Genomic DNA, 24,948 nt, shown 5'->3' with positions numbered 1-24,948 from the left:
AGCAAGGTGACATGGCCAGCAGTATACTAATCTATAATACGGGTTTGGCTGATCAGTCGGGAACGGCCAAGATCTTGGATCGTAGGGTGCCTATAAATGTAGAAAGAGCACATTCTACATTGTCACTTCACTCAAAACGAACGTGTGGTGGCTAAAACCATGATTTGGTCAGACAGTAAAGTGTGTTATCCTCATGATTCCTGTAATGAAAGTGTATGTCCTGCCCGTGTGTCTGTGCCCTCGCTGGGGCCTGCTGCCGTGATGAGCGAGCCCCTCTCCTATCCCCCCCCCCCCATCAGCTCGAAAGACAAATGCGTTCTGATTGTATAACATTGAAAAATGCAATTGCGGAAAAAGCACAGCTTTGGAAGCTTCGTTCCCTTCTCTCTGACGAAGAGAGGAGGGTCTCAGCTTTCTGTAGGTCTAATTTTATTTATCAACTCTCAATATTCAGCTCAATAACTATCTTGATATGGCGAAATGCGCACCGGATATTGCGAGGGCCTCATGGAGAGCGGTCCCTGAAATTCTCCCCGATTAGCCCTCAGAAAGAAAAAGGCAACTCTGAATTTAAATTGAGGCAGATATTTCAATAATAAAACGCTGTATCCAATCATATTTGAATGTAAAAATTATGTCTATATCCCTGTTCCAAACTCATTTGCTCCTGCGGTTTCACCGTAGAACTTTTATGAGAATGTTTGATCAGTGATACATTGTAACCACCACATGAACTACGCCCGTGGCTAGAACGTGCATCCAACAGCATAGGCTACCAACCTTCTGTGCTTGTAAAATTACTAGATAGGCAAAGATGAAGAAAACTGTGGAGGGCCGTTGCTTTCTGTGTTATAAATAATTCAAGTATTTCAAAGTACTATAGCGAAATGTTATAGTTTAATATATGTATTTCCATCCATACCATTGTTATATATTTTTTGTCAACTTGAAATTCATGACAATCACTGGATTAAGTTGCACATCAAAATATCTTGAATCATGCATTCCTGCTTGGATGTGTTAGATTAAATAAAATAAAAATTAAATACCTCAGTAGTCTATTTATTGCACTTCTTAATAAAGGACTATGAATTACTTTGTCTGACCAAACTATGGGCAGGTGCCACCAACAACGTTAGTGACACCAGTGACACCAGGGGGAAATTAGTTGGCTGTGAGCATAGTGCTGTAGGCTGGTGTGGATAAAATGCCAGGGACGAATTCTTGTCCCAGTCCGCCCCTGCTCTGCCCTACTTTTACCATGGTGATGATGCTGCAGCGGAGTGAGGAGGAGCAGGAGTATCCCACAATGCCCTTGTCGGGGCCGGAGATGGATGGTGCCTGCTGCAGCTCGTGAGCTTCTGTTGAGCTGACGCTTGTTGTTCCTGCCGCAGCTCGTGCTGCCATTTCCAGACAGTCATCTCGCACTAGCCGTTCGCGATCACCAGCGCGTGCTTGACCGTGCGGCGAACACAGATCCCCGCCGCTTTGGGTCCCTTCTACAAACGCGACCTTAAAAAGGACGGACACTGTCATCCAGCGATACCCACCGTAGACCGTCTCTGTCTCCCGGAGTAACCGGGGAGAGGGGGTCCAGCGCCAGCCACAGCATGAGCATGGACCCCCTGGCCAAGCCCTGCCCGTCCCAGGCGGAGCACACCCCCGGGACCTTCAGCGGCCGGCTGACGGCGCTGGAAGCTGCCGGGGAGGACAGCGAGTCCGGCTGCGGCGAAGAGGAGGCCATGGGGGGCAGCGATACGTTCAGTAGCCTCGTCGAGATGGAGGTGGAGACGCTGGAGGAGAAATTAAAGGGTCTGGCTTTTAGGAAACAGACTTCGTATAGGTGAGTCAACCGTAGAAGGCTAGCCTTCAGGAATAAGGGCTAAACGTTATTTGGATAAAAACTAGGATTTAGACAGCAGAGAGGAAGATGGAATTAGAGGACTGTTACGTTAGATAATTCTCTGCCCATTTACATTCACTTGGGCTGTTGTTTGTATTGGCAAACATTGACAAAAACACAATCGAACACACAAATAGAGAGAGAGATAGAGCATTTGATAGCGCACACATTTCTGACATAAGGTCCTCGGAAATACTGTATTATTACTAATATGGTAGACTATTACATTATTAAATTGTGATTAACTACCAGAGTAGGCTATCTCTCTCTGACTGAACCACGCATTGGCTTTAGCACACTGGCATTCTGACCTAGTGTCCATAGTGTGTGTGCGAATGCGCATTGTTGTATTTTCTGTGTCGTTTTTCTGTGTGTTGTCGTGTGTGGAAGGGGGAGGGAGAGGGGGTTATCTTTATTGATTTACAGGCAGTGTGTGTGTGTGTGTATAAGAGAGAGTTCTGACCCCGTGATGTATGTATTCTCACGCGGTGTGTGTAGGGCAGGCTACTCTCTCGAATGTCAGCTTCTGGGGTTGTGGAATTGGCTAATGACCAACAAAACCCAGAGGAAGCTATAGCTTTCGTTCTGATTTAGTGAGAGGTGGAGCGTGTGTGTGTGTGTCTGGTCTTGCATAGCGTAGTGTGTCTGTGTGTCTGTCTGTCTGCCTCTTGTATTGGAAAACGGCCTGCTTTGGAGGTCAAATCAATATCGCCTAATTATTTGTTTGCCGTTTGGTTTGAGTGGAGAGATGTTCAAATCTTTAGTCTGTCTGTCTGTCTGTCTTCTGGTTTGTAATAGCCGTAGTGAATGAATGCATCATGATTACATGCAGCTTCTGTCTGTTTGAAGTCCAAGCTCACCGTGGTCTAAGTGTGTGATTCAAAGAAACCTGAGAAATGATACTGTTGAACATCAAAGGCTCTCTCTCTGTGTGTGTGTGTGTGTGTGTGTGTGTGTGTGTGTGTGTGTGTGTGTGTGTGTGTGTGTGTGTGTGTGTGTGTGTGTGTGTGTGTGTGTGTGTGTGTGTGTGTAAAACAATGACTCCTTTCAGACCAGTAATAGGTCACCCCTTCACCAGTCTGTAATAGTGACACTGCCCTCAGGGGGCAGACCACAGCTGGAGAGTGTGCATTGGTGGTAACCAGGCAGTGTGTGTAATTGTGTGTCTATGTGTGTGAGTGTCAATAAATACATTTGATTGATTGATTGAGATAGACAGATAGACAGATATATATATAGATATATAGCCAGCCAGCCAGCCAGCCAGCCAGCCAGCCAGCCAAACAGACAGACAGACAGACAGACAGACAGACAGACAGACAGACAGACAGACAGACAGACAGACAGACAGACAGACAGACAGACAGACAGACAGACAGACAGATAGATAGATAGATAGAGTGTACTTAGTGTGTTTTATCACCACATTGAGCTGACTCCCACTGGGTGAGTGGTCACACAGGACTGTGTTCCCAGAAAGCTCTCGGTCCTTTCATCTATTCTGAGACGTCTCTGTCTGCTGCGCATAAATAAACAGTGCTCAGACACCCAGCGTGTGTGTGTACAGTATGTGTGTGTGTGCAGTGGTGGGAAAAGTACCTAATTGTCATACTTGAGTAACAGCAAAGATACCTTAATAGAAAATGACTCAAATAAAAGTGAAAGTCGCCCAGTAAAATACTACTTGAGTAAAAGTCTAGAAGTATTTGGTTTTAAATATACTTAAGTATCACGAGTAAATGTAATTGCTAAAATATATTTCAGTAAAAGTATACATAATAAAACAACTCCTTATATTAAGCAAACCAGATGGCACCATTTTCTTGTTTTTAATGTATTTACGGATAGCCAGGGGCACACTCCAACACTCAGACATCATTTACAAACAAAGAATGTGTGTTTAATGAGTCCGCCAGATTAGAGGCAGTAGGGATGACCAGGGAGGTTCTGTTTATAAGTGCGTGAATTGGACCATGCTCGGTCCTGCTAAGCATTCAAAATGTAACGAGTACTTTTGGGTGTCAGGGAAAATGTATGGAGTAAAAAGTACATTATTTTCTTTAGGAATGTAGTGAAAGTATAATAAAGTGCAGATACCCCAAAAAACGACTTATGTAGTACTTTAAAGTATTTTTTACTTAAGTACTTTACACCACTGTGTGTGTGTGTGTGTGTGTATTGTGGGAGTGAATAGATTATTGTGTCATGTCCCTTTATGGGAAATACTGTGCAATTACCCTTTCACACACTCAACACTCTTCAACTGACTCTCACTGACTCTGACTCTCTTTAACTTTTGTATCCGCCATAGAAAATGAGTGCAGTGTGTGTGGGTCTGTGAGTGAATGCGCGTTCGCAAGTGTGTTTGCACACGTGTGTGTGTGTGTGTGTGTGTGTACGCAAGTGTGGGTATGCATGCATTCGCATGTGTGGTTGTCTGTGTTGTGTGTTGGGTAGCCTATCTCCCAGAGGAGGACGTTCAAAGCCTTTCTCTCTCATGTGGGATAAAATCGTTACTTCATCTCCAACCAGGACACCCAACAACAGAGAGAAGACTAACAACCACACAGAGAGAAACAGGACAAAATGGAATGACATCAACTCTGATCTGGGCCCTTATCCACAAAGCGTCTCAGAGCAGGAGTGCTGATCTAGGATCAGTTTAGCCTTTTAGATCATAATGAATATGATTATATGGACAGGTCCTAGACCTACTCTGAGACGCTTTCTGGATATGGTTCCCTGATTGCAGTTCCTGGCCTGCAGTAACTGAAGGAAGAAGCATTGAACTGACCAGAACAGACAGACGCTGACAGCAAAATTGTTCCGGCCCAAATCCGGCCCACATCTGCTTGGCCCAGTTACCATTTATTGTTATTACCGTCCAGAATTGGGCCAGATCTGTTTGCCATGAAAAGGCCACAACATCCATAACCCAGACTCAAATATCAGCGTAAAACTCTCCAGGAGGCCTGTAGGGATTTAATCAGTTATCACAGTGAGAGAGTAGAGCGCTCAGCCTGGGACTCCTGCTTTTTTGAACAGCCGATCAGAGTCCTAATTGTAGAATTGTTCAGATGACACATTTTCTCATCCTCCCGACTGAAACCGATGAATAGTTCAGCATACATATTAATGGCTTTCTGTTCCTGACAAACTCTGAGTCATAGGCCTTTTCTTGTTTGGGCAAAAGACCGTCCCCCCGTTTTCTCTCCTTCGTCCTCTCTCCTCCGTGACCCCGGGAAACTGATAAGTGGCCGAGTTGTCGAGGAGCGTGTCAATTCGTTAGTAGACAAACGGAAGACGGCCCTTCCCTCCTTGATAGCGTCCTTTTGGCGAGGAAGCAGAAGTGTATCCTACCGCGGAAGAGTTTTGGATCAGATGTTGCGTTGTCGGAGGAGAAAAGCCTGCACACATTTAAAAACTATATACTACTTATCTCTGAAGCTGGAGACTCATATCTCCCTCACTAGCTTTAAGCACCAGCTGTCAGAGCAGCTCACAGATCACTGCACCTGTACATAGCCCATCTGTAAACAGCCCATCTATCTACCTCATCCCCATACTGTATTTATTTATTTATCTTGCTCCTTTGCACCCCAGCATCTCCACTTGCACATTCATCTTCTGCACATCTACCATTCCAGTGTTTAATTGCTATATTGTAATTACTTCGCCACCATGGCCTATTTGCACTCACTGTATATAGACTTTTTGTTTTCTTTTGTTCTACTGTATTATAGACTGTATGTTTTGTTTATTCCATGTGTAACTCTGTGTTGTATGTGTCGAATTGCTATGCTTTATCTTGGCCAGGTCGCAGTTGCAAATGAGAACTTGTTCTCAACTAGCCTACCTGGTTAAAGGTGAAATCAAAATAATAATAAAAATCCTTGTATTTATAAAATGTCTTGCACAACTAACTTCATTTATTTTTCATAACTTTACACGTTTATTTTGGGATCCACCCCTGTAAACGTCATTTGCCCGATGACGCGCGAGAATTAAGGAGCTTCCCGTTTCGTACAGGCGCATTTCCGTCCACGTTCGCGCTCCACGTCGCCTCTCCTTGGTTACCGTTTACTTTTTTTCAAAAGGAGGAGAGAGAGAACGGAGGAGAGAGGACATTAGCCTACAGGCTGATCTAGGGCTAAAGTATCTCTAAAGCATCATACAGCATGTCAACTGAGCTGCCACCATCTTTAAAGGGGACACAACCTCATCCTTAACTGAAACAATAACAAAGCGTTCTCCCCGGCCCTTGTGTCGCTAAAAAACTACCCCTGTGTCGCTAAAAAACTACCCCTGTGTCGCTAAAAAACGACCCCTGTGTCGCTAAAAAACTCAGGGATGGGTGCTGGAGAAATGTAACCACTCTCAAATGCATAGGCATGGTTATGGATGCAAGGACTGACATCCATGATTTTAAATTTGCAGTTTTAACCATGTTTTGAGGTTATACAGTGTTTGTTTACATTTACGTTGTTTACAAATGTATATTTTTGGGTTCCAATGGGGTACGACAGTTGAACTAAGCTCATGAGGCATTTATAGCTTATAGTCTTCAAGAATAATGGGTATATATCATTGATTTTTAAGTCTAAAAATGTATATAGCAACTAATGATTCTGGCTTTAACTTTGCACTGGGCCTGTTAGTGGTTGGGTCCTTGGGAAGAGCCTGGGCCTGGTAGTGGTTGGATGTCCTTGGGAAGAGCCTGGGCCTGGTAGTGGTTGGGTCCTTGGGAAGAGCCTGGGCCTGGTAGTGGTTGGGTCCTTGGGAAGAGCCTGGGCCTGGTAGTGGTTGGGTCCTTGGGAAGAGCCTGGGCCTGTTAGTGGTTGGGTCCTTGGGAAGAGCCTGGGCCTGGTAGTGGTTGGATGTCCTTGGGAAGAGCCTGGGCCTGGTAGTGGTTGGGTCCTTGGGAAGAGCCTGGGCCTGTTAGTGGTTGGGTCCTTGGGAAGAGCCTGGGCCTGGTAGTGGTTGGATGTCCTTGGGAAGAGCCTGGACCTGGTAATGGTTGGGTCCTTGGGAAGAGCCTGGGCCTGGTAGTGGTTGTGTATGGGAAATACAAGACATAATTTGTTGTCATTATTCAAGGCTGACTTTGAGCTATAAAACCTCTTTCTCTCTCTCTCTCTCTCTCCCTGACTCTCATCTCTCTCTCTCTCTCTCTCTCTCTCTCTTCTCTCTCTCTCTCTCCCTCCCTCTCATCTCTCTCTCTGCTTTGAGCTGAGGGCTGTACAGCAGGGAGGAAGTACATCCCCTCCGTTTCCTCACTAACTTATTCATGTGCAGCAGAGACAGTGTGCTGCTGACGCCATCGTTTTATACAGATGAATACATAATGATAACACACTGAACGTTGACTGTCTAGTGCAGGGGAATAGAGGGCTTACAACTGTCTGCTTCTATCTGGCCTGTTTCAATGGATACCCCCCCCCCCCCCCCCCCCGTCCCGTCCCGTCCGCTCTCTCCATCTCTTCCTCTCTCTCTCTCTGTCCTTCTGTCCCTTCGTTCAGTGACTCCTCGTGTATTTCTGAAGCAGGCAGCGGGCGTAGGCAGCAACCAGACGGATGGGCAAAATGAAAAGACAGATCAGGGCCCAGGCGGTGACCCCTTCATATGAACCCTTTGATTACTGAGGGAGAGGAGGAGTCGATCATTCTCTGTGAGTTGTGATTACTGAGGGAGAGGAGGAGTCGATCACTCTCTGTGAGTTGTGATTACTGAGGGAGAGGAGGAGTCGATCATTCTCTGTGAGTTGTGATTACTGAGGGAGAGGAGGAGTCGATCATTCTCTGTGAGTTGTGATTACTGAGGGAGAGGAGGAGTCGATCATTCTCTGTGAGTTGTGATTACTGAGGGAGAGGAGGAGTCGATCATTCTCTGTGAGTTGTGATTACTGAGGGAGAGGAGGAGTCGATCATTCTCTGTGAGTTGTGATTACTGAGGGAGAGGAGGAGTCGATCATTCTCTGTGAGTTGTGATTACTGAGGGAGAGGCGGAGTCGATCACTCTCTGTGAGTTGTGATTACTGAGGGAGAGGAGGAGTCGATCATTCTCTGTGAGTTGTGATTACTGAGGGAGAGGAGGAGTCGATCACTCTCTGTGAGTTGTGATTACTGAGGGAGAGGAGGAGTCGATCATTCTCTGTGAGTTGTGATTACTGAGGGAGAGGAGGAGTCGATCACTCTCTGTGAGTTGTGATTACTGAGGGAGAGGAGGAGTCGATCATTCTCTGTGAGTTGTGATTACTGAGGGAGAGGAGGAGTCGATCATTCTCTGTGAGTTGTGATTACTGAGGGAGAGGAGGAGTCGATCATTCTCTGTGAGTTGTGATTACTGAGGGAGAGGAGGAGTCGATCACTCTCTGTGAGTTGTGATTACTGAGGGAGAGGAGGAGTCGATCCTTCTCTGTGAGTTGGTTTGGTGCGAGGAGGTGGATAAGCTGCTGAGTTTCTGGAGTTTTGGCAGCCTGTGAATGTGGAGCGGTGTGTGTGTTTGAGCTGCGTGTGTGAGATGGTTGGGTGTTCTGTGTGTGTGTGTGTGTGTGTGTTTGAGCTGCGTGTGTGAGATGGTTGGGTGTTCTGTGTGTGTGTGTGTGTGTGTGTGTGTTTGAGCTGCGTGTGTGAGATGGTTGGGTGTTCTGTGTGTGTGTGTGTTTGAGCTGCGTGTGTGAGATGGTTGGGTGTTCTCTGTGTGTGTGTGTGTTTGAGCTGCGTGTGTGAGATGGTTGGGTGTTCTCTGTGTGTGTGTGTGTGTGTTTGAGCTGCGTGTGTGAGATGGTTGGGTGTTCTGTGTGTGTGTGTGTGTGTGTGTGTGTTTGAGCTGCGTGTGTGAGATGGTTGGGTGTTCTCTGTGTGTGTGTGTGTGTTTGAGCTGCGTGTGTGAGATGGTTGGGTGTTCTGTGTGTGTGTGTGTTTGAGCTGTGTGTGTGAGATGGTTGGGTGTTCTGTGTGTGTGTGTGTTTGAGCTGCGTGTGTGAGATGGTTGGGTGTTCTCTCTGTGTGTGTAGGGGTTTTAATCGTGAGTCTGCGAATCGCTCGCGCAGTACGCACACGCAACACACACACACACACACACACACACACACACACACACACACACACACACACACACACACACACACACACACACACACACACACACACACACACACACACACACACACACACACACACACACCAGGACGTTAGTACTGTGGTACATCCTCCTCTCTTTCCTCCTCATTGTGGGTTGTAATACCCTGTTCTGGTGGGTGTGTGTGTATGTGTGTGTGTGCATGCCAGTGTTTTATTTGATGGGAGCAGGTCTGTGGGGCAGGTCAGACACATAAACAGTGTGTGATAATACATGCGTAGGTAACCGTAGGTAACCGTCAGTCTTAATCTGTGTGGTGAAGAGAGGAACGGGCTGATGTCTGTTTCAGGAGTAGAGGACAGATTATTCCTTTAAAAGGTCTCTCTGTCTCCTGGCATTTCCCAGAGCAGAGCAGCGCTGAGATTGGGGCTGGCGACTGGTGTTTTCATCCCATAATGCAGTGTGATGAGGCATTAAGGGGATTGGATGTTCAGGCTGCGTGGAGTCTGTCTCTCCTTATTTGGTGTTTGTCTGGCCGTAAGAGGCTTTTCTTGCTGCCTGCCCCCCCCCCCCCCCCCCCCCCCCCCCCTCACATCACCCAGCACCAGGCAGACCAGCCCTGCAGACCAGGCTGAGGGGCCCTACTACAGCCCCAAGCTTCAGCAGGATTCACTAGGCCCCAGAGTGGATGGCTGGGCAGGAACAGGTGTGGTGTGTGCCTGTTAAACCTGCTGTTTTTCTGTCAGAGCTCTCTGCCTAGACAAATAACCCCCCCCCTCTCTGTGCTGTCCAGTCCATCTGGCGGTGCCACAGACAGCCCCACTGAGCTGAGAGTGACTCCATCACTGTGCCACGTGTCTGGCTGAGAGAGAGGGAGAGGAGAGAGGAAGAGAGGGAGAGAGGGAGAGAGGGAGAGTGGGAGAGAGGGAGAGAGGGAGAAAGGAAGAGAGGGAGAGGAGAAGGGAGGCAGAGAGGGGAAAGGAGGCGATCCACACCTCTCATATCCTCATCCTAGTGCATGAGGTGCCAGTGTGTCAGGGTTTATGTGTGAGCAGAGCGTATGTGTGTGTGTGTCTGCGAGCAAGCGAGGCATTAGCTCTGAATGGAGAGTCATCTCTCTGAGTGCTGAGGGACTAGCAGTGTTCTGTAATCCTACCAGTCACACACACACACACACACACACACACACACACACACACACACACACACACACACACACACACACACACACACACACACACACACAAAAGCAGAATAAAATGCCTGGCTGTGGTCCTATCATCCAGACAGGTGTGGGAGTTAATTGCAATAGCATTGATACATGTAAGCTTCACTCTGTGAATTTTCTCAGCACACACACAGCACACAATACACAGAACAGTTGTTTGGAGATCTCAGTAATTCTAGAAGGTCCCTTGCTCTCCAGCTGTGGTCTGGGAGGTATTGTGTGTGTGTGTGTGTGTGTGTGTGTGTGTGTGTGTGTGTGTGTGTGTGTGTGTGTGTGTGTGTGTGTGTGTGTGTGTGTGTGTGTGTGTGTGTGTGTGTGTGTGTGTGTGTGTGTGTGTGTGTGATTTCTCTGGGTAGCAGAGCCTCATTTAGTAAATCATTGATTCCATTAGCCAGTGAGGAGATGAGAGTGAGACAGAAGCCAGGAGACACCACTCCCTCAGCAGCAAGCCTAACCTCTGTCTAATCCCGTTCCAACGTCATTCCTACCCAACTCTAACCTTATCATAACCTTTGCCTAACCCTATTGCGACATCTTGTGTGTGTGTGTGTGTATGTCTTTGCGAATGCGTGTTTGCGAGTGTGTGTATTTGCAAATGTGTCTGTTGTGTGTGTGTTACAATGCTAAAAACCTCAGACATTACAGGGTTAAAGAAGACAAACAGATTGGGGACACGTCTGCTGTTTCAGTAGCATCTTGTCCTCCTCTTCTCCACTCAGCGCTTTCTTATCTCCCTCCAACAGGTACATTGGTTTCATTTAGCAGAAATAAGGGAAGAGTCAAAGATGGGATTGTCTTTTATCTGCCAGTGAATCGTGCTGACAAAGCAAGCCGCTCCATACCTCTCTTCTCCTCTCCTCTCTCCTCTCTCCATGCCTCTCTTCTCTCCTCTCTCCTCTCTTCATACCTCTCCTCTCTCCATACCTCTCTTCTCCTCTCCTCTCTCTCCTCTCTCCATATCTCTCTTCTCCTCTCCTCTCCTCTCCTCTCTTCTCTCCATACCTCTCTTCTCCTCTCCTCTCTCCTCTCTCCTCTCCAGACCTCTCTTCTCCTCTCCTCGCTCCTCTCTCCATACCTCTCTTCTCCTCTCCTCTCTTCTCTCCATACCTCTCTTCTCCTCTCCTCTCTCCTCTCTCTTCTCTCCAGACCTCTCTTCTCCTCTCCTCTCCTCTGTCCATACCTCTCTTCTCCTCTCCTCTCTCTTCTCACTATACCTCTCTTCTCTTGTCCTCTCTCCTCTCTCCACACCTCTCTTCTCCTCTCTCCATACCTCTCTTCTCTTCTCCTCTCCTCTCTCTTCTCACTATACCTCTCTTCTCTTGTCCTCTCTCCTCTCTCCACACCTCTCTTCTCCTCTCTCCATACCTCTCTTCTCTTCTCCTCTCCTCTCTCTTCTCTCCATACCTCTCTTCTCCTCCTCTCCTCTCTCCTCTCTCTTCTCTCTTCTCTCCAGACCTCTCTTCTCCTCTCCTCTCCTCTGTCCATACCTCTCTTCTCCTCTCCTCTCTTCTCTCCATACCTCTCTTCTCCTCTCCTCTCTCCTCTCTCTTCTCTCCAGACCTCTCTTCTCCTCTCCTCTCCTCTGTCCATACCTCTCTTCTCCTCTCCTCTCTCTTCTCTCCAGACCTCTCTTCTCCTCTCCTCTCCTCTGTCCATACCTCTCTTCTCCTCTCCTCTCTCTTCTCTCCATACCTCTCTTCTATTGTCCTCTCTCCTCTCTCCACACCTCTCTTCTCCTCTCTCCATACCTCTCTTTTCTTCTCTTCTCTCCATACCTCTCTTCTCTTGTCCTCTCTCCTCTCTCCATACCTCTCTTCTCCTCTCCTCTCCTCTCTCTTCTCTCCATACCTCTCTTCTCTTGTCCTCTCTCCTCTCTCCATACCTCTCTTCTCCTCTCCTCTCCTCTGCTCTCTCCATACCCTCTCTTCTCTTCTCCTCTCCTCTCTCTTCTCTCCATACCTCTCTTCTCATGTCCTCTCTCCTCTCTCCATACCTCTCTTCTCCTGTCCTCTCTCTTCTCTCCATATCTCTCTTCTCTCCATACCTCTCTTCTCCTCTCCTCTCTCTTCTCTCCATACATCTCTTCTCCTCTCCTCACTCCTCTCTCCATACCTCTCTTCTCCTCTCCTCTCTCTTCTCTCCATACCTCTCTTCTCCTGTCCTCTCTCTTCTCTCCATACCTCTCTTCTCCTCTCCTCTCCTCTCTCCATATGTGAGACATCTCTTCTCCTCTCCTCTCTCCATACCTCTCTTCTCCTCTCCTCTCTCCATACCTCTCTTCTCCTCTCCTCTCTCCATGCCTCTCTTCTCCTCTCCTCTCTCCTCACTCCTCTTCTCTCTTTTGTTTTTGTTGAAGAAGTGTTGAAGTCTCACAGGGATTTTAGTTAAGTGTGTTTGTGTTGTATATGATACACAGTCTGATCTAGCAGGCTGTGTGTTCAAAGTGCTTTGGTTGGGGTGTGTGTGTGTCATATCAGTGCTGCGAGGAGAGGACTTGATCTAATAGGAGCTGATAGTATGCCGCGCTCTGTTCTCACTGCAGCTGCTCTCACATACACCCACTCAGAGAGAGAGAGAGAGAGAGAGAGAGAGAGAGAGAGAGATGCTGTATTTAGATGAACTCAGAGGGAAGGAAGTTTGAGGTTACCATGACAACCTTTTCCTGACCCTCTCCCTAGTCTCGTCCACCCCTGGTCAGTGTGTGTCTATGTCTGTGAGTGCTTAATGCGTGTCGTTAAGGTCTTCATGTTTTTGGTCTACACTATTTTGAGTTTTCCTGCCATTGTCTATGTATGTGTTTGTGTGCATTGGGCCTTTATGTGGGTGCGTGTGTGTGTGTGTGTGTGTGTGTGTCTGTGTGTGTGATGTGTGTTTGCGGTTGAAGAAACTCTCATTCCGTCTTAAAAGAAACAACAAAAATCACTGTGTACGTGATGTTGTGAATTCTATGTCACGTAAAACCTTGGACGGCGCGCTGACGAACAGCTGTCGGTGTCGGGTTGTGGGTCAACGGTCAGGGTCGTGAGGGTTGCGTAATGACGCAATGTTCCCAGAATAGACCTTGGGGTGACTGAGACGGGGGAAGACTGGGATGATGTGGCTAAGTTGCACGGACCATCTGACACTACACACTCTCACTCACTCACTCACTCACTCACTCACTCACTCACTCACTCACTCACTCACTCACTCACTCACACACTCACACACTCACACACTCACACACTCACACACTCACACACACACACACTCACACACACACTCACACACTCACTCACACACTCACACACTCACACACACACACACACACACACACACACACACACACACACACACACACACACACACACACACACGGTATAGGTGACTGGTGTCAAGTCTCAGCTACCCGTAGATCAGTGGAGACCAGTTGCAGGCCTGTAGAAGTGCAGGGGGGAGGAGTAGAGGAGCGTTTGTGGAAGAGAAAAGGACCGAGGAGCAGAGGGGGATGAAAAGGAGAGGTAGAAAAAAGAAAGCACGTTGGTATCGCAGGCTGCTGGGTTACAGGTGAGTGCGCGGCCGCCTAGGGCAGGGCTTTTCAAACCTCTCCTCCGGGACACCCCTGCCGTTCCGTGGATTTGAATTATTCCAGAGATTCAGCTAATTATCAAGCCCTGGACTATTTGAATCAGGTGAGCTAGTTTAGGGCTACAACAAGATTGTGAAATGCCTGGGGGTGCCGAGGAGAGCGTTCAAAACCACTGGTTTAGGGTATGCGTCTATGTGTGTATTTGTATGGGGTCTGTGTGTATTCCAGAGACATCCGCCTGATGAGTTCCAGTCAGGTTTGAGGTCAGGGCTTTGTGATGGACACTCCAATACCTTGACTTTGTTGCCCTTAAGCCATTTTGCCACAGCTTTGGAAGTATGTTTGGGGTCATTGTCCATTTGGAAAGACCCATTTGCGACTAAGCTTTAACTTCCTGACTGATGTCTTGAGATGTTGCTTCAATATATCCACATAATTTTCGTGACTCATGATGCCATCTATTTTGGGAAGTGCACCAGTCCCTCCTGCAGGAAAGCACCCCCACAACATGATGCTGCCACCCCCGTGCTTCACGGTTGGGATGGTGTTCTTCGGCTTGCAAGCCTCCCCCTTTTTCCTCCAAACATAACGATGGTCATTATGGTCAAACAGTTCTATTTTTGTTTCATCAGACCAGAGGACATTTCTCCAAAATGTACAATCTTTGCCCCCATGTGCAGTTGCAAACCGTAATCTGGCTTTTTTATGGCGGTTTTGGAGCAGTGGCTTCTTCCTTGCTGAGCGGCCTTTCAGGTTATGTCGATATAGGACTCATTTTACTGTGGATATAGATACTTTTGTAGCTGTTTCCTCCAGCATCTTCACAAGGTCCTTTGCTGTTGTTCTGGGATAGATTTGCACTTTTCGCACCAAATTACGTTCATCTCTAGGAGACAGAACGCGTCTCCTTCCTGAGCGGTATGATGGCTGCGTGGTCCCATGGTGTTTATACTTGCGTACTATTGTTTGTACAGATGAACATGGTACCTTCAGGCGTTTGGAAATTGCTCCCGAGGATGAACCAGACTTGTGGAGGTCTACAATGTTTTTCTGAGGTCTTGGCTGATTTCTTTTGATTTTCCAATGATGTCAGGCAAAGAGGCACTGGGTTTGAAGGTAGGCCTTGAAATACATCCACAGGTACACCTCCAATTGACTCAAATGATGTCAATTAGCCTATCAGAAGCTTCTAAAGCCATGACATCATTTTCTGGAATTTTCCAAGCTATTTAAAGGCACATTCAACTTAGTGTATGTAAACTTCTGACCCACTGGAATTGTAATACAGTGATTTATAAGTGAAATAATCTGTCTGTAAACAATTGCTGAAAAAATGACTTGTGTCATGCACAAAGTAGATGTCCTAACCGACTTGCTAAAACTATAGTTTGTTAACAAGAAATTTGTGGAGTGGTTGAAAAACGAGTTTTAATGACTCCAACCTAAGTGTATGTAAACTACCGACTTCAGCTGTATAAAATGCTGTTGAACAGTTACAATAGGCACTGTGTTGGAGTTGCTTTTATATGAGATGCTATCTTGGTAGAGGCATTGAGTGGGTACAGTAGGGTGACCTCCTCTTTACTGTAATGGTGTGTAGTTGGGGGTTGGTCCCGCCTGTGTAGCAGCCTGACAGTCAGAGGATACAGGTGTGTGCGCATGTGTCTGTGTATGTGTGTGTTTGTGTGCGTGTGCATGCGCGTGCACGTGTGTGTGTGTGTGTGTGTGTGTGTGTGTGTGTGTGTGTGCAGACCATGATGCTGACACTAAGTCTCTACTCTATAATTACATCTTTACACAGAGGCAACTGGTGCATACTGGGTGGTTACTATAGCAACCATGTCAGCCTTGCACTGCTGCCACGACTTATAGAAGGAAGAGGAGGAAGAAGAGGAGGAGGAGGAGAAAGAAGAGGAGTAGGCAAGGAGGACAAAGGAGAGAATGAGGAGATAAGAAGAGGAGGTGGATGGGGAGCGAGAGAGGGAGAGAGAGAGAGAGAGAGAGAGAGGGGGAAGAGGGAAAGCGGAGGGATAGAGATGGAGAGTGGGAGGCATAGGAAGGAGGCAGAGGCACAGTCTGCTTTTTTCAGTAGTTTCTCAATTAATCAGTCAGTTGTGTGAGTATCAGATTTGTCCAGAACTTTCTTTGGTTTACGTGATACACCAGCAGCCACTAACGTCTACATCAGGGGAGTGTCAATCACCAGTTGGGATCAATTCAGTTTTCAATTCGGTTAATTCACAATTTTGCCCAGTGTTTTCTCTGAGGATTTTTTTGAAGGGATTAGTTTAATTTCAATTCACTTCCTGGATTTAGTGAACTGAAAAGTGAACTGAATGAACCCCAACCATGGAGTGAATATTCTAATCTGTTACCCTGTTGACTGTTAGGTGCCTGAGCCGACTCATTCCTCTGTAGAGCCCCCATTACTGTATATCCATCCAGTCCAACACCAAAGTCATCAAATCAAGCTCTAATACCTTGATCCTGCTATGTACTTAGTAGATTACTAAGCATGCAGTTGAAATGCAATGGTGGTCTGTCTGTCTCTGTCTGTGTCTCTCTCTGTGTGTGTGTGTGTGTGTGTGTGTGTGTGTGTGTGTGTGTGTGTGTGTGTGTGTGTGTGTGTGTGTGTGTGTGTGTGTGTGTGTGTGTGTGTGTGTGTGTGTGTGTGTGTGTGTGTGTGTGTGTGTGTGTTCAACACACTACAGTACATAGCTACTCTCTGATCTCTGAGGCATCAGGTGTTGATAGTAGGGAATGAAAACGGTCAATCTCACCCTCTATATCACTCTCGCTATCATACACTCTCTCTCTTTCTCTCTCTCTTTATCCCACTCCCTCACACACACTTCCGTATCTCTACTCTGTCAGTCTACACAGACTGTCTATCCTGTCAGATCAGGTCCCGGCTATAATCAGGTTAGTTTAATCTAGATCACTCAACACTAAACACACTGATGAGCGTGTGTGGGCAGTTTGTGTGTGTGTTGCTTTATCGCTGGTATCCGATGAGAACAGGGGTTAAGTGTGTTTGGACAGTATGGATGTCTGTGTGTGTGTGTGTGTGTGTTGCTTTATCGCTGGTATCCGATGAGAACAGGGGTTAAGTGTGTTTGGACAGTATGGATGTCTGTGTGTGTGTGTGTGTGTGTTGCTTTATCGCTGGTATCCGATGAGAACAGGGGTTAAGTGTGTTTGGACAGTATGGATGTCTGTGTGTGTGCGTGTGTGTGTGTTATGTTATCACTGGTATCCGCTAATGCGGTAGATTTTTAGGTGCATTATTGTCTCTTCTGTAGTGTCTGTCAATGTGGTGTGTGTGTGTGTTGGCCTCAGTGGCATGCATTCAGGTGCGTGTTGTCACTCACGTACATCTATTTATTTATTTGTGTGTGTGTGTGTGTGTGTGTGTGTGTGTGTGTGTGTGTGTGTGTGTGTGTGTGTGTGTGTGTGTGTGTGTGTGTGTGTGTGTGTGTGTGTGTGTGTGTGTGTGTGTGTGTGTGTGTGTGCAGGGGCTCGTGTTACACAGCCCTGTAAGCAGACTCTGTTTTTGTCACGGTGGATAATTCTAGATGAGGTCTGAAACTTTCGACAGGGTGTCAGGTATTCGGGAAAGGGAAAGGGGGGGATACCTAGTCAGTTGTACAACTGAATGCCTTCAACTGAAATGTGTCTTCTGCATTTAACCCAACCCCTCTGAATCAAAGATGTGCGGGGGGGCTGCCTTAATCGACATCTTTGGCGCCAGGGGAATTAGGCACACTTTCCACCGTACCTATCCACTCACTCTCTCTTACACACACACGTTTTTGTACTATCCTTGTGGGGACCAAACAATTGATTCCCATTCAAAATCCCATTTTACCTAAACCCTAACCATGACCTTTAACCTAACCCTAACCTTAACTCTAACACCGTACCCAAACCGGACGGGCGCGTGCGCCATCGAGCGCAAATTCATTTTGTCCCCCCACATCAAACACGATCACGACACGCAGGTTGAAATATCAAATCAAACTCTGAACCAATTATATTCATTTGAGGACAGGTCGAAAAGCATTAAACATTTCATTTATGGCAATTTAGCTAGCTAGCTTGCTGTTGCTAGCTAATTTGTCCTGGGATATAAACTTTGAGTTGTTATTTTACCTGAAATGCACAAGGTCGTCTACTCCGACAATTAATCCACACATCAAATGATCAACCGAATCGTTTCTAGTCACCTCTCCTCCTTCCAGGCTTTTTCTTCTTTGGACTTTATATGGCGATTGGCATCTAGCTTTCATAGTTACCACAACGACGACCAACCTCAGTTCGTCTTTCAATCACCCACGTGGGTATAACCAATGAGGAGATGGCACGTGGGTCTCTGCCTCTATAAACCAATGAGGAGATGGGAGAGGCAGGACTTGCACCGTGTTCAGCGTCACAAATAGAACTGACTTCTATTTTAGCGCTTGGCAACGCAGACGCTCGTTGGCGCGCTCCAGCAGTGGGGGTACAATGATTGAATAACATGTATGTGTATGTTTATTTTGCAATGCTCGTGCACGCAATGCGAGCGGTGTGGTCAGCGTGTAACCCTAACCTTAATCCCTAAAACTAAACCTAATCCTATCTCCTAACCCTAAACCTCTAACCCAAATTCTAACACTAACCCTAAACCCTAAGCTTAAAAAAAGACTTTTTCCTTGTGGGGACCAGCCAAATGTTCCTACTTTTTCCTTGTTTTACTATCCTTGTCCTCACAAAAAGCAAACCACACACACGCACACGCACACGCACACACACACACACACACACACACACACACACACACACACACACACACACACACACACACACACACACACACACACACACACACACACACACGCGCAGGGCTCACTCTACGCCCTGTGTGTTGCATACTGCATAGGACAGATGAGAGAGAGGTGGAGCTGGATAGTTCCTGTTATTTAACCCACCTAGATTGTTACAGTTACAGCGGGCTGGCTGGAGATTGGAATACAGACAGCTACTCTGTAGGATGGATCTGAATGTTATATATATATTGTATTACATTATACTGAACATACTCAATATTATAGTGCTATTATGCATTATGCATACAACTGTTGCTGTGAGCAGATAGCAGAGGTTTAACTCTCAACATTGGTTATAGGGAGGTTGTGGTTTGTTGTAGGGGAGGCTTTAAGGAGGTTGTGTGGTGGTTGTGGGGAGGTTATATTGAGGGAGAGGGCGCCAGGAGCAGCTCTCAACACTGCTGACTCATCCTACCCCTGACTGAGAGAACAGACGTTTTCTCTCTCTCCCTCCGTCCCCCTCTCTTTCTTTCTCTCCACATCTCCAGAGTATTGGGGCTACTGGGTCAGTGTACTGAAGTAGCTTCGCGCAGTCCTCTCTAAAAGAAACATGGTGCTGTTTTCCTCAATCACCTGAGTTCTTTCATGTCACTGATTAAAGATGGTACTCGTCAATGAATCCCTTCATTTCACTGATTACAGGTCAAGAGATTTGATGGATCACACTAATACTTTAATAATGCGTGTGTTTTTCAGGAAAGCCATCTCGCGGTCGGGTCTCCAGCACTTGGCCCCGGTCCACAAACCCATGCCCCCCATCACTAACGGACCTTCCAAGGAGATACGCACGTCCGTTGACTGGACAGTGAGTCACACACACAAACAAACACACACACGCGCACGCACACACCCTTACGGAAAAACCACATGATTTCACCTGTTGAATTTCACATGTGAAAACATGATCACATAACCTTTCAAATATGGATTGAGTATTTCACCTGAGATTTCACAGGTGATGCCCTGCAAACAAAAATCAGTTCTTAGGATACACACACAACATTTCCAACTTACGTATTTGACACACTTGATTAGATTGTTTGTTTATACAGGGCTTTTTATTCAACACGTCCTCCCTGGGGTTTGAACTCACAACCTCTTAGTTCGCAGCACGATGATCAACTTGCTACGCCTGTCACGATCGTCATAAGAACTGGACCAAGGTGCAGCGTACGTAGCGTTCCACATCTTTATTATAAAGTGAAACTTCAGCAAATACAAAACAATAAACGAACAAATGAAACGTGACGTTCTGGAGTGCTCACAGGCAACTACACATAAACAAAACAAGATCCCACAAAACACAGTGGGGAAATGGCTGCCTAAATATGATCCCCAATCAGAGACAACGATAAACGTCTGCCTCAGAGGCCAACATAGAAATAAAACAACCTAGATTACCCACCCTAGTCACACCCCGACCTAACCAACATAGAGAATAAAAGGCTCTCTATGGTCAGGGCGTGACAGTACCCCCCCCCAAAGGTGCAGACTCCAGCAGCAAAACCTGACTCTATAGGGGAGGGTCCGGGTGGGTATCTAGCGTCGGTGGCGGCTCCGGTGCGGGGCGAAGTACCCACTCTGCTCGCGGATCCGCCAGCATTGGTGGCGGCTCTGGTGCAGGACTATGCCCCTGCCCAGATCACGGGTCCGGCCATGGAGCCGGGTAGAACGCCGTACCCAGACTGGGCCTCGGCGCAGAGGAGGACCCCGGCCATGCAGCTGGGTTGAACGCTGCCCCCGGACTGGGCATTGGCGCCGAGGAAGGCTCCGGCCTTGGAGCTGAGTTGGCCGCCATGCCTGGACTGGGCACCGGCGCAAAGGAAGGCTCCGGCCTTGGAGCGGGACTGGATGCCGTGCCTGGACTGGACATCGGCGCAGAGGAAGGCTCCTGCCATGGAGCAGGACTGGACGCTGTGCCTGGACTGGGCACCTGGCTTAGAGGAAGGCTCCGGCCTTGGTGCTGGACTGGACGCCGTGCCTGGACTGGGCACCGGCGCAAAGGAGGGCTCCAGCCTGTGGACCGTCGTAGGAGATTCCGGACTGTGGACCGTCGTAGGAGGTTCTGGACTGTGGACCGTCGTAGGAGGTTCCGGACTGTGGACCGTCGCAGGTGGTTCCGGACTGTGGACTGTCATAAGAGGTTCCGGACTGTGAACCATCGACGGAAGCTCTGGACTGTGAACCGTCGCCGGAAGCTCTGGACTGTGAACCGTCGCCGGAAGCTCTGGACTGTGAACCGTCGCCGGAAGCTCTGGAATGTGAACCGTCGCCTGTTCATCCAGCCCACAGCGAGAGGTTAAGAAAATACTTACTAGTCACCAAAGTTCCGGAGCATGTCTTTAAATGAGAACTAACATAGCAGTGCAGAGATGTATTATAGGTAATGACTGTGTATTGGACTGCTACAGAACTCTCAGTGTATCCCAAATCCAGAGGTTGTGAGTTCAAATCCCAGGTGGGATCATATTGAAAATCCAGTACTAGGTGGTCATGTCAAATGTAATCATATTGTCATTGATTAAAGATTTAACACTATTTTAGCTGAATGGCATACCACTTACTTTAAAACCCCATACCATTTCATTCATTTCCCTTACAAATAAACATGTGAAATTTGCAGTTTCACGTGTTTTCACATGTTGAGCTGAAATGTTCACATGTGAAAACAAAAGAGACACATGTGAGTTCAGTTGTTCACATGTGAAACCATGTGTTCACATATATAAAATGTAGATGCTAACACCACCTTTTCACATAGAATAACATGTTCTCACCTCACAATTGCAGTTTCACATGTGAAAATATTTGGCATCCCTAAGTTTGTCACATGTGCAGTTTCATGTTATCACATGTTGCTTTTTACATGTTGTCATATTTGATCACATTCACTTCACATAAGATCACATGTGAAACACCTCATCAGGTGAAATTGGTGTGGTTTTCCCTGTAAGGGCACACCCAGGGATCCAACCCAGCTGTACCTGGGGAGCAATAGGTCCCTCCATGCAGGAGATTTCCTAAACGTCATTACTGGCATTTCCCTCTCTGCATGATCCACACACACACACACACACACACACACACACACACACACACACACACACACACACACACACACACACACACACACACACACACACACACACACACACACACACACACACACACACACACCCCGCCATTAAACTTTAATGAGCTAACGTATCAACATCATGCAGCACAGAGCAAATAATGTGATTGTGGTTGTGCTGTGCTGCTTCTCTGTGTGTTTTTTTTGTGTGTGTGTTTTATGTTTGATCCACACACCCTGTAGGGGAGGATATATTTCCCTCGCCCACACACTGGAATCCAATGGACAATTATACACATTAAACACTCATACACTGTTTGTCTGCCGGGCATGTGGGAGAAGGTTTAACATGTTCCTTTGTATGCGTGTGCGCGCGCTGAATTTTGTGTGGCTGTGCGTGTGTGTGTGTAGGAGACTGCTGTGAACGGGGACCACCTGTGGCTGGAGACCAGTTGTTCTGGAGAGCTGTGCTACCTGGGAGAAGACACCTGTGTACTGAAGACTGCAGTGAGTATATGGAGAGGGAGGGAGAGAGGGAGGGGGGGAGGCTAGAGGGGGAGACTGAGACAGAGAGAGGGATAGAGAGAGAGAGAGAGCGAGAGAGAGAGAGTGAGTCGAAAATAGAGACAGCGAGAGAAAGTGAGGGAGGGAGAAGGAGAGGAGGGGGATAGACTGACAGAAAGGACAAAGGACAGAAAGTGGAGAGATGAGTGAGGGAAACAGGGAGAGAAGAGACAGAAGGGGAAAGAGAAAGAGAGTGGTCAGAGGAGAGAGAGCCAGAGTGGGTGAGGAGAGCACTGGTGATAACAGTGTTATGCTGAGGTTTATAATTCAAATTTCAAGTTTTATTAGTCGTATGTATTTACATTGTGTTAGAAGGCCACGGAGAGCATCAGTAGAGTGAAGTGCAGGTATACCCAAACTTTTTTTCCCTTCACATTTTCAAACAATCCATTTATATTTTCCAAAGGGGCTATACATTTGGGTGAGGTTTTTTTCTCGCCTGAGTAGCCTCGTTTCACTGCCAAAAATCCAATTAAACCATCTAGTGTTCAGTGAAATAACAACACAATGTCAAATACTGTAACGCCCTGGCCATAGAGAGGGGTTTTTGTTCTTTATTTTGGTTAGGCCAGGGTGTTACATTGGGTGGGCGTTCTATGTTCCTTTTTCTATGTTTTTGTATTTCTTTGTTTTGGGCCGTGTGGCTCCCAATCAGGCACAGCTGAAGCTCATTGTTGCTGATTGGGAGGCACACATAAGGAGCATGTTTTTCCTTTGGGTTTTGTGGGTAATTGTTTCTGTTGAGTGTTTTGCACCTGACAGGACTGTTTGGCTGTCAGTTTTCTTGTTTTTGTATAGTGTTGACGTTGTTCAATTAAAATCATGATGAACACTAACTCCGCTGCGCCTTGGTCTACTCTCTCTCCCGACAGCCGTTACAAATACAGGTAGTCTAGTCAAATAATTAACATCCAATCACGTTAACCGTTACTCTCTCGCGGGAATTCCACCTACGGTCCTGATGTAGCCAAACGTAGCTGCTGCTCATGTTGGTATCTGTACTGATGGCGCAAAAGCCATGACAGGGAGACATAGTGGAGTGGTAACGCGCTTGCAAGCAGTTGCTCCCGACGCCACTTGGGTACACTGCAGCATCCACCGAGAGGCTCTTGCTGCCAAGGGAATGCCTGACAGCTTGAAAGACGTTTTGGACACTACAGTGAAAATGGTTAACTTTGTTAAAGCAAGGCCCCTGAGCTCTCATGTATTTTCTGCACTATGCAATGATATGGGCAGCGACCATGTAACGCTTTTACAACATACAGATGTGTGCTGGTTATCAAGGACAAAGTATTGACACGTTTTTTTTAAATTGAGAGACAAGCTTCTAGTTTTCTTTACTGACCATCATTTTCACTTGTCTGACCGCTTGCATGATGACGAGTTTCTCACACGACTGGCCTATCTGGGTGATGTTTTTTCCTCACCTGAATGATCTGAATCTAGGATTACAGGGACTCTCCGCAACTATATTCAATGTGCGGGACAAAACTGAGGCTATGATTAAGAAGTTGTAGCTCTTCTCTGTCTGCATTAACAAGGACAACACACAGGTCTTTCCATCATTGTATGATTTTTTTGTGCGCAAATTAGCTCAAGCTTACGGACAATGTCAAATGTGAAATAGCGAAGCACCTGAGTGAGTTGGGTGCACAATTATGCGGGTGCTTTCCCGAAACAGATGACACAAACAACTGTATTCGTTATCCCTTTCATGCCCTGCCTCCAGTCCACTTACTGATATCTGAACAAGAGAGCATCATCGAAATTGCAACAAGCGGTTCTGTGAAAATGTATTTAATCAGATGCCACTGCCAGATTTCTGGATTGGGCTGCGATCAGAGTATCCTGCCTTGGAAAATCATGCTGTTAAGACACTGATGCCCTTTGCAACCAAGTACCTATGTGAGAGTGGATTCTCGGCCCTCACTAGCATGAAAACTAAATACAGGCACAGACTGTGTGTGGAAAATGATTTAAGACTGAGACTCTCTCCAATACAACCCAACATTTCGATGAAGTAATAAGGTTTTATATGTAAGATGGTTAAATAAAGAGCAAAAATATTGATTATTATTATATTATTATTTGTGCCCTGGTCCTATAAGAGCTCTTTGTCACTTCCCACGAGCCAGGTTGTGACAAAAACTCACACTCATTCTTATGTTTAATAAATGTATTGTATAGTGTGTGTGTGGGAGGCTTACAATGATGGCAAAAAACAACATTTGAGAGTGCGCTGACCCAGGTGCTAGAGTGGGTACGCAGTGGGAGGTTGAATGTTTGAAGGGGTGCGGGACTACAAAAAGTTTGGGAACCACTGCTATAGTGCATTGGCTTTGATATTACCTGCAGTAGTATCTTTAACATTACCTTTAAAGGCCCTGTGTAGTCAAAATTCAGTTTTGCCTGTGTTTTATATCATTATTGTACAACAGCTGATGAAACAAAAAATGTAAGGGTGATTTTCTTTTAATCAGTGTTATTTCCTGATAGTTTCTTGTTGAAAATACAATCTACACAGGACCTTCTAATCAGCACGTTTGCATGGGCGGGAGTTTCGGCTTTCCATGGTGATATCACCATGCAGTAAATTGATAGCAGACAAATAACAAAGAGAGTTCCAAACCTCTTTTTTAGTTTTTTACAAATTTATTTCATCAT

General features: G+C 46.7%; 1 protein-coding gene across 3 annotated transcripts in view; it reads left to right on the top strand.

Moving 5' to 3' along the window:
• Positions 1–1,293: 1,293 nt before the first annotated feature.
• LOC106609217 (diacylglycerol kinase iota) overlaps positions 1,294–24,948 on the top strand; it is a 50,250-nt gene continuing 26,595 nt past the window's right edge. For all 3 annotated transcript variants that reach the window (XM_045721962.2, XM_045721965.2, XM_045721961.2), the window contains exons 1-3: positions 1,294–1,843; positions 19,344–19,452; positions 22,132–22,227. In XM_045721962.2, the coding sequence (XP_045577918.1) occupies positions 1,611–1,843; positions 19,344–19,452; positions 22,132–22,227 (438 nt within the window). In that variant the 5' untranslated portion in view covers positions 1,294–1,610. The remainder of the gene's footprint in view (positions 1,844–19,343; positions 19,453–22,131; positions 22,228–24,948) is intronic.

Source organism: Salmo salar, chromosome 07 (genome assembly GCF_965601325.2).
Source record: "Salmo salar chromosome 07, fSalSal1, whole genome shotgun sequence".
In the NCBI taxonomy this organism is placed as follows: Eukaryota; Metazoa; Chordata; class Actinopteri; order Salmoniformes; family Salmonidae; genus Salmo; species Salmo salar.
This window is presented reverse-complemented; position numbering and strand designations above follow the sequence as displayed.